At 45.0% G+C, this 10,641-nt stretch overlaps 1 protein-coding gene across 1 annotated transcript; it reads left to right on the top strand.

The window, feature by feature from the left end:
• Positions 1–7,365, top strand: LOC134406027 (sulfotransferase 1C2-like). The gene is made up of 8 exons (XM_063137257.1): positions 1–71; positions 207–381; positions 513–641; positions 733–830; positions 3,201–3,327; positions 4,616–4,710; positions 5,421–5,601; positions 7,181–7,365. The coding sequence occupies exons 1-8, from the start codon at positions 42–44 to the stop codon at positions 7,291–7,293; spliced, it is 948 nt and encodes a 315-aa protein (XP_062993327.1). The 5' UTR covers positions 1–41; the 3' UTR covers positions 7,294–7,365.
• The last annotated feature ends 3,276 nt before the right edge of the window (positions 7,366–10,641 follow it).

Genomic DNA, 10,641 nt, shown 5'->3' with positions numbered 1-10,641 from the left:
AAGCAACTGAACGAGAGAGAGGGAGGGAGGAGAGAGAACGAATGCAACGACCCATAAGGGGAGCGAAAATGGTAGGTGGACACAACATTTTACTCACGCACCCACCAGCGGTGCCACAGGAAGGGTTGGGTCAGGGGCACTGGCTGCTTTGGGGCTGGGAGGGAGGGACAACCCATTCATAGGACTCCCTTTTGTTACACTGCCAGGAGATGGGTCTCGAATCTGGACTGGAAGATTCAGAGGCTGCGTCTCCCCAACCCTCAGCAATGGTGGAGCTGGAGGGCGTCTGTATGCCCCATGAAATCAAGGAGAACTGGGCTGCAATCAGAGGCTTCCAAGCTCGGCCTGATGACCTCCTTATCTGCACTTATCCCAAAGCAGGTAAATGTAGGGCAGAGGGCAGACATGTGCAGCATTGTCCTAGCAATGGAGATAGCAACGGAGCCGGCTGTACTGAGAGGCAGTGGCTGAGTTCTGGATTCGCAGGACCTTTTCCCATTCCTTTCTGGCAGGGACGACTTGGATCCAGGAAATTGTGGACCTGGTTCAGCACGGAGGAGACCTGCAGAAATGTGCTCGGGCTCCCATCTTCGAACGGAGTCCTTACATAGAGCTGTTCCCCCCGAAACCCCTTTCCTCAGGTGAGTAGGGCACACTACGGCTTCAGGTGAACAGAGGGATGGGGGAAGCGTTTCCCTAGATGAGGCTAAATGTCGCCCCCTGGTGTTTCAGGGTTGGAACTGGCAGAGGCGATGCCCTCTCCGCGCACGCTCAAAACTCATCTCCCGGTCCAGCTCCTGCCGCCTTCCTTCTGGGAACACAACTGCAAGGTCAGGAGGTTTGGGGTGAGGTTGACGGGAGGGCAGAGCTTTATCTGAGCTAAGGGGTAGTTCCAGGCCCCTTGGATCAAGGGATGCTTTAACTGAAAAGACAGGCGGCCCCTGAGCACCTGCAGGCAGGATATTTCATTTGATCCAGCGTTGGTCTTTCAGCCTTTTTGCAGTGCCAGGGTTCTGTTCCAGGATATGCGGTATAAAAGGAGGGAGTGGTGTGTCTCTGAGCATGAGCAAAGTGCCCTTCCTTCACTACTGAATCATTACAACTCCTGTGTTACTCTTATGATGAGGCTGGTTGGGTCAGAGTTTGTGCCTTTGAACAGCCTTCCCCAACTTGCCCCTCCAGATGTGTCAGTCTACACCCCCCATCATCCTGTGCTGCCTGGCAATGATGGGACTTGCAGTCCATCACATCCCAAGGGGCCTGGATTGCTCAGGGCTGCCTTTGAGCCCTGGCAACACCGTCTTGGGAAACACTAGCCTGGGAATAAGTCTCATTCTTTTTTTTCTTTCTTTTTTTATCAATCAATCAAATTTTATTTGCATCAAGCCATTGGCCATTGCAATGTAGAACAATTAACTGAACATAAGGCATAAAACAGACAATAAATGTCCTGAGTTCAAGAAAAAACAAAGACCTTAATATATAAAAGTGAGTATCTCCAAGCAAATAAAACATTAAATACAATTAAGGCTAAAATTATATAATTTAAAACTCAGGGTGCAATTGCAGCCCTCATTTTAATAGCAATTGCTAAAAATTTTGCAGTTTTTGCTGTAACCATCCTGTTGGAATCCTCAAGAAGAAAGTTCACATAATAATCAGTTGAACACCCTGGATAAGGGGATAATAAGGGGGTTATTAACTCTTCATGAGTATTTCTGTACGAAGAGCAAAATAGCAGCACGTGGGCAATGGTTTCGATGTTACCATCTCCACAGATGCATACTCGATTATGGAATGGAGTTCTCCTAAAGCGGCCTTTGAGAACCGCAGAAGGAAGCACATTGAGACGTGCTCTTGAAAAGGCTGTTCTACGTTTAGGGTATGTGAGCTGCTGTAAATATACTGGTGTCTTATCTGCAGGACTAAATGAAGACAGTTTAAGATGAGGACTCGATTTCCCCATTTTGGACAAGCTGTCTTGTCTTTCGATGTCCAATAAGCGTTGTTTCAGAATTTCTTTAGCTTTGGGGAAGCCTAAACCTAATAGGTATTGAGATGAAAAGCCAACTAAATTTAGCCTCTTATTAGCAGCTTTCATCCAGCTGCTTTTATGGGAGTCTCTCAATATCAGGGGGAGCAGACCCGTGGCAGTTAGATGCAGCCGCAGCCAATAAGTAAGTGTCCTCATCCAGACCTGTGTGTGGATATAGAGAACACCAGCCTCAAGCCGTGAGGCAGCATTAGAAACACAGTGAGGTACTGCAAAAATTTGTCTGAGAAATTTGGTCTGCACAATCTCCAATGATTTTAAATTGGTATCAGCTCAAGTTGGAATCCCAAAGAGCAACTGGGCTATAGGCTTGGCTTTGAAGACTTTGAGAGATGCAGGGATGAAATTATGCCCCTTCATTCCATAGAAATGCAAGAGAATTCTAATGCTTCTTATAGCTTTTTCAATTATGTAATCTTGCTGGGCTGTCCATATTCCAGAATATTGAAATACTATTCCCAGATATTTGAATACTTTAACTTGCTCAATAAGGTGCCTATTTAGGTGCCATTTATGCGATTTGTAGCATCTGGAAAAAATGCTACAAATCATTTTGTCGTAGTTGATTATGAGATGGTTTTTTTTCTGACAATACAGGGAAAATGCCCTTAATAGCCTCCTTAGTCCTACTTCAGTCTGTGATAGGATTACTGCATTGTCTGCATATAGAGATCTTCTTTGTAGCTATTTTTGGTGCGTGAAAATTGGGACATGATAAGAATTCAACAATATCATTTATGTAAAAATTGAACAAAACAGGGGCCAAAATACATCCTTGCTTGACCCCTTTGGATGTTGAAACTGTTAATTAAGTGTGAAGGAATACATCTAATGATAGTTAACATTTATTTTTCTCCCTGTTCAACTAAATTGGCTGCGGATAATATTTGGGGGAGCTTTGATAAGTATGTAGAGCACCTAGAATCTCTGCATCCTGCTGCAACACTTGTAAGTCTCATTGTATCGCTTCTGAGTAGACATCAAACAAGGAGAATCTGGTAAAGAAGGAGAATCTGGCAAACCAGAATCTGGCAGTCTTTCCCAAGCCTTCTGCCCTTGAGATGTGCTTGACTACATCTCCCATCATTCACAGCTAGGGACCGCTGGCCTGAGTTCTCTCTTGGTCGGTTATGTTCTCTTTCCACAGATCATTTACGTGGCCAGGAACATCAAGGACAATGCCGTCTCCTTCTTCCATTTCCACCGCATGAACAAACTTTTACCAGACCCTGGAAAGTGGGAAGAGTTTCTGGAGAATTTCGTTGCTGGCAAGAGTGAGCGCATTGGCATAATGGGGGATGCAAAGGGTGGAAAACGGAAGAAAGGACTGCTTGTCACCCTTGTTTCTTCTAGGACAGACAGTGATCTAGGAATACATTTTAATTTATTTTTGATCAGATTTACCCAGTTCTACCTCACAAACCAAACATACATGTAACCCCTGTTGAAATCTATACATTTCTGAGTTTGCAATGTAATTCAAAGGCCCGGGGGGGGGGGGGGGGAGGGGAAGGGAAGCATTCTCCAGCATGCGTACATTTGAAAAATATGCATGTAAAAGGCATAGTTTTGAAAAATGTGCACATGCTCGCTTTAATCAACAGGAGAAAACGCATACATTTCAAAGATGCGTACTATTCATGTGTATATCTGGAAAACTACGCATGAATAAACCCATGAATTTTCATGCAAAAAAAGAGAAGAACCCCACAAAGTTTGCTGTCTCATGGACACGCGTCGGAAGAAGCTTCAAGGTGGAATTTGGAGAACATTTGCTTTTATACGCATCCCTAGGATTATCCTGGGTTTCCTGAGATGGGAGGGGGAATGGAGCCCTCCTAGTTAATGCAGGAGATGGTGGGGGGTTAGCAAAATTCTGCAAAAAAGGGGACTATTATGTGAACCTGCAATGTGTCTTCCAGTTTTCTTTCCATCATGAAAAAGTTATATCTGATACTTTGAGGAAATAGTTGAGGCAGTTCTGCATGGCAAACTTCACTTTATTTTATTTTAGCTACTAAGGGTGCAATCCTATATGATCCACCCTGAATACTTGTCAGCCTTTCAACCTGGAGGCTTACAAGTATCCTATGCAGAATTAAAGTACACTTAGGGCACAATCCTATGCGATGCGCCTAGTGTACTCATACGGAGGCCTCATGTCTCCTAATCTGCATTTAATCTAGATGGGGGATTTTGCCCATGTAATGGAAGTTTGGGGGACGGGGAGGGAAAAATTCCTCCCCTCCCTGGGAACGCCCCCTCTTCCTGTCTCAGTGCTCTGTTTCCAAGTGTGGAGATGCAGCTGGCATGCAGAGAACCATGCCGACTACGAGGGGCAGGCAGCGAGGAGCATGATTTCTGGGGTCCAAGGTCAGAGACCTGTTTCTGACCTCAGAGCCCATAAACTAAACCATCCAACGCCCCCCCCCCAAAAAAAAAACACGGTTTGAAAGGCATAGGATTGCTTCTTTAGTTTGTTTGAGCATTTGTCCCCTCCATAGTAAAACAATAATCCTCAAAGCAAGTTACAACAACTCTATCTCTTGGTTCTCTTTGCAGTCCCCTATGGCTTGTGGTTAGACCATGTCCGTGGTTGGTGGGAGGCTAAGGACCGTCACCCGATTCTGTACCTCTTTTATGAAGACATGAAGGAGGCAAGTAGCTCTCTCACATGCACATACAGGCCCAAGCATCATTAAGGGGGCAGCAGCGGAGGTTGATGGCTCCGATGTCAGTGGGGCTGTGGATCTGCTCTGGGCTTCAGTTGGAACCAGTCAGAAGTCTAAAGGGGCTATCCAAGGGGCTGAACCCAATCCCCCCCCCCAAAAGCAGCCTTCCCTCCTTCCCCCCTCTCTCTCACACAGGTTATATTTTCCACTAAGGGAAACCCTAGAAATGCTTCAACCAGTTACTCTGATGGTGATGCTGTGAGCTTCTGAAAGCAGTGCCTCAACAGGGCAAAAAACCAAACTCCTTAAATTTCCTTATGATAGCCTCTGTGTCCCACACAACCAGAAAAAAAAATCTGCCCTGTGGCAAAATGTATTTCATCTCACCTGACTGGATGGGTGGGCTTGCTTATTGTGTTTGATAAATGCCTGCTTTGCACTCTGCTTATGTTTTGAAGCTAGTCTACACAACATCATCTTCTCATAGCTATTTAACTGGAAAGTTCTCATACTCATTCTGGCAGCAGAGCACAAGTATTTTCAACCATAGTGAAGAAACAGGATGGGGAAAGGGGGGATCTTTTCCTCAGTGAGATCTAGAAACTTTAGATTTCAATCTATCGGGATTTTCCTTTGCCAGACAGAGCTGTGTGTGCACAGCGCTACTCCGCGTCAAAACTTGTCTCCCTTCCTAGGACCCAGCCCGTGAAATCCGGAAAGTAGCCCAATTCCTGGGCATAGAACTCATGGAATCGGTTCTGAAGCATATTGTACATCACACGACATTTGAGAGCATGAAAGCAAACCCGATGGCTAATTACACCACCGTGCCTTCCTTTATCATGGACCATTCTGTATCAGCCTTCATGAGAAAAGGTGAGGACCAGGGGCTGAGTTCCAGCCACATCTAATAGCAGCGAGGACATTATTATTATTATTATTATTATTATTATTATTATTATTACTACTACTACTACTAATACTATTATAATATAGATAAAGCTTTATTGTTTCAACCAGTGGTTACAACAAGCATAGTGAAAATAATGGTAAAACAAATCATACATTCTGCAAGGTATTGCAAGGCAATACCTGCCCTGAGGTCCCCAATCTAATAGGCACAATACAAAAGGGGAAAGGAAAGGGGAGGGAAGAGGAAAACAAGCATTGGAGCACCAGCTCTTTCTCTGGCCGAAGGATGGGGCCAGGATGGTCTCAGTTCGATTAAGGATTCTTTCTGGCAGGGGAGGGCAAAATAAACTCTCTACAGCTGCTCCTTCTCTGGCTGATGTCTCGGGCCAGGGTGATCTCCCCCTTGCAATGATGTGCTTCCTGGAAGGTAGGGGGTGCAGCCTCCCAGTGGCCCTGAGCACCCCCTTTTCGGTTGATGGATGAGGTCAGTGTGTGCAGCCCTTCAGCTCTAATGTCCTAAGGCACCTATCCATTGGAGCTGAGTGGGTCATGTGGTACTGAGTGAGGCATGTGGGCTACACTTACGTTTAGAGGACTTGCACCACGTTCAGCCATGTTATCATGGGTATTAAGCGGGGGGCAGGAGATGTCTAGTTCAAGCCTCTGGCAAAAGTGATTTATCCCACCCTGGCAGCCTGCTGGGCAGGAAAGAAAAGGTGAGGGAAAAGTGTGTGTGTGTGTGTGTGTAAGAGAGGGAGAGACAGAGAAGGTTGTCAGAGAGGGAGAGAGAGAGAATTTGTCAGAAAGAATGAAAGAGAGAAGGGGTCTCAGAGGGAGAGAAAGAAGGGGATGTCAGAAAGAGAAAAGGCTGTCAGAAATAGAGAAAGAGAGAGAGAGAGAGAGAGAGAGAGAGAGAGAGAGAGCACAGCTGGTTGGCCTCTGTGTGAACAGAATGCTGGACTAGAAGGATCCTTGGCCTGTTCCAGCATGGCTCTTCTTATGTTCAAATGGTGGACACCTTCAAATAGAGGACTGTCCTCTGCCAGCTCTCCAAATAAAGGACCGTACTCTGTAAAGTAGGACTGCTGCCCACAGTGAGGGTGTTGGAGACAGAGACAGAGAGACAAAGAAGGGGTGGCAGAAAGAGAGAAAATGGGGGTGGCTTAGACACTGACCACTGCCAGCATCCAGCCCTGACTGACTACCCACCCAACCCCTGAGGAAATGTGGTCCTTGGCCTTGAAAAGATCCCTTTCTCCTGCTATAAGTATTCGATATGTCAATAGTCATTTTGGACTGAGAAAGTTGCCAACATAGGGCTGGGCAGCAATGCTAGGAATGGGGCCTTTGAGGGAGCCCTTTCACCTGTTCTACATGCCACTCCCCCTTGTCACTTATCCTGATTACTGGCGTCACTTTCTCTGGGGTGAACAAAAGGCTCTCTGTTGTGTGAAATCTCCTGGGTTAGAATTACAGGAAAGGAGAACGGGAAACTGTTTTTTTGAGGTTGTTTTCTCTCATGGGTTGTTTTTCTCTCCTGCAGGGACCGTAGGAAACTGGAAGGAGCACTTCACGGTGGCGCAAAGTGAACGGCTGGACAACATCTATGTTCAGGAACTGGGGAACAGCAGCCTGAACTTCCGCACTCAGCTATAAGCACCCCACCGTGCCCCTTACAAAGCCGTTTTCACCCAGACGTGCCTGTTGATTCCACCTGCGCAAAGGGAAACAAGCATCCGAGCGCATATTGTGGAGGATGGGCCTTACAAAAAATAAAATTATAAGTCTTTTCCTTTGCTAACAAACTTCAGTGGAATTAATGGCATAGTTTGCAATTACACACACACACACACACAACCCGACCTTTTGCTGGTGGGAGAAAGAACCAGTGAATTTGTATCACATGTGTACCTTGCTCTTCTTCCGAGCATTTCAACATAACATATATGGTGTAAATACAAGTTATGCTCACATTGAAGTTCATATGGATGTTGGAAGGGGGTGGAGCTCAGACAACGTCATGTGAGTGACCTCCGATGAATCCATGAGTGCCCAGTAATGAACATGCAATAAAACGCTTTTGGGATGGACCTTTGAGTCAGGCAAGCCGCAGAAGTTCGGTGAGCCCCCAAACGGCAGAATTTCCTGGCGGTGGACATCCGTAACTCAACAATTGGTTTGATGAAGTAAAAAGATGATCACTTTCAATTGATCAGAAAGTGGTTTAAGGCCTAAACGCAGCCTTCCTCAGCCAGTGGCCATTGCTAGCTAGGGATTATGGGAGTTTCAGTTCAGCACATCTGGAGGGTGCAATATTGAGGAATGCTGCTCAAACTACAGCTACAGCCCATAGGTCATTGTCTATTAGATCGAAATTGGAAGTGGAGGGAATTAAAGCACCAGAAGATCATGAGGGGAGAGTGTGTTGAACCCAACCCTACTAGTTTCAACCCTACAGCTGTTCCAGAAAGACCAGATCTACACCTTGAATCAAATCATTACATATGTGGAATAAAAAGCAGGATATAACACTATGAAAGCGGTATATGGAAAGTGGATTGAGCCCCAACAGTTATCAGTGTGCTTCCAAAACCGCTATAAAGCAGTAGCGCAGATCTAGCCAAAGTCCTTTCTTCTCTACCTGGATTAAAAGTGAGTCTGGTTGGAAGGACAGGGTGCAGAATGTATTTATTCATTTATTTATTTACTAAAAATATTTTTAGGCCACCTTTTTAGTTTGGGAGCCCTACCAAGATAGATTGCAACAATAAAATTCATTTAATAACCATTTTAAAAACTGATACGCTAGTAAAACCGCCAACATTCAGTTTGGGAGGTGGAAAATGTAATAACTTTTAAACACCTCCTAAAAACATATCTTTTTAAACAAGCCTTCCCTGGACTGTAATTTATTCTGGTTTTATGTGATTTTAAAGTTTTAATCTTGATTTTGTGGTTTTAGGTGTAAACTGCCCAGAGAGCTTAGGCTGTTGAGTAGTATAAATATGTAATAAATAAAAAAATAAAATAAATGTTCATAAAAACCACAAATGTGACTACATTTGGCCTAAAAACCCACAATACAGTTGCAGCTACAAGCCAGGTCGGTCCAGTAAAACATAAGCAGAGGAAGGCCAGAGTAAACAGGCTTTTCCTAACAGCCTTGCAACAATGAGGCCTGATGGATACCTGAGAATGAAAGGGTCAGGGGATGCTTCATCATGACCTGACCGTATGATCTTTTGGCTCTTTAAATGGCAACTACTTCTTGTTATAATTGTGATCGGGGCAGACTAAATTTTGAAAGCATGGTTCAGGACTGCTGTGGGCATTTGTACCGGAGAGAGGCCTAGCATCCCACATTGCTCTCACGAATTCTACTTGCATGCTCCCTACTTCTTTGAGCAGCGAGTCATTTCCAATGCAGCCGTATTCGGCTTTGATTTCCTTCTGATGCAGACAGAACACTGGAAAACATCTGGCATCCTTGCCATATCTAGGCCCAGGGATGACATCGAAATTCCCTCAGTTCACATTTGAAACGAAACTAATTAATTTTGCCCTTCTTTCCCAACACGCGAGCCAAAACTCAGTTATCCGTTGAAGCTTGCCAAAGCGGGGTTGTAGAGTTTGTCCTTAGAGTTTTGAAGAAGTTAGTAAGCACAATAACAAGGGTCACTCAGTGTGCAGAGCTCATGAATGGCTTTGGATGCATCAGAGAGGCTTAGGTGCAAAGAGGACACATGAGGAGAAATGTAACCAAGGTTGACCTTATGGAAAGGAGGACAGGGCTCCTGTATCTTTAACAGTTGCATAGAAAAGGGATGTTCAGCAGGTGTCATTTATATGCATGCAACACCTGATGAAATTCCCTCTTCATCACAACAGTTAAAGCTGCAGGAGCCCTGCCCTCTTGACTAGTTACAAAAGAGAACACGGCTCCTGCAGCTTTACCCGTTGTGCTGAAGAGGGAATTTCACTAGGTCCTGCATGTGTACAAATGACACCTGCTGAAATTCTCTTTTCTATACAGATACAGGAGCCCTGTCCTCCTTTTCACAGGGTCACCCTAAGTTTGTTGTCATTGGTTCTAAATAAAAATTGATGGAAAAGAGCTTTACTTTGCTGAGTTTTCTAATTCTGCACAATCCACAGAATTTGGCAACAGGGCAAAACTTTACAAAAGCCCACCATGCTGTTTATCCTAGAGCTGGCCTTGGCTTCTAAGGTACTTCAATGTGAAAGGCCTAGCAATCCCTGCTAGCAACCAGAAGATCTTGTGCAGCTATTTCCCATGCTACAAAAGAAAAAAAGTGGTGGGAAATAGGGGTGCGCATGGACCCCCCCGAACCGCTTCTCCTTCCGGATTGGGTCTGCTTCGCTGAGAAGATCCGGATCTGGATCACAGCTCTGCTTCCCCCCACCCCCCATGGGCTTGCATTGAAATCCAAAAAAACCAACAACTTTTTTTCTGTTAATGTAAGAAACCTCAAACTCGGCACCATGATAGCTTATCCATGTATACACATGCATGCCAAGTCTCATCCCCTGATTTTTGGGGAGTTTTTGAAAATCGGGCACCCCATTTTCAGACATGGGATTTACTCTGACATTTTGACAGATAAAAACTTAGAAGCAGACACCCTCACAGATGCCATCTAGATCCACATTCATGGCAAGTTTCAAGGAAATCCCATCATCCCCTGATTTTTGGCGGGGCTTTAACCTCTAACGCATCACCTGTAATCCCAATTCACAACCCTTTTGATATCCCTGTCAATTTTCATGTTAGAAATGTCAGATTAGGCACCATGACACCTGATGCATGTATACACATGCATGCCAAGCCTCAAGCAAGTCCAAGCCTCCCCTGATTTTTGGGGAATTTTTGAAAATCGGACACCCCAGTATCTCAGGGATTTAAAGCTGCAGACAGCTCAATGGGGCCATTTCAAAGGAAATCCCAACATGCCATGAATTGGGGAGTAGATAAACCTAAATATG

This window comes from Elgaria multicarinata, chromosome 11 (genome assembly GCF_023053635.1).
Source record: "Elgaria multicarinata webbii isolate HBS135686 ecotype San Diego chromosome 11, rElgMul1.1.pri, whole genome shotgun sequence".
Classification (NCBI taxonomy): Eukaryota; Metazoa; Chordata; class Lepidosauria; order Squamata; family Anguidae; genus Elgaria; species Elgaria multicarinata.
The sequence above is the reverse complement of the archived record's forward strand: the minus strand, read 5'-3'. Positions and strand labels throughout refer to the sequence as shown.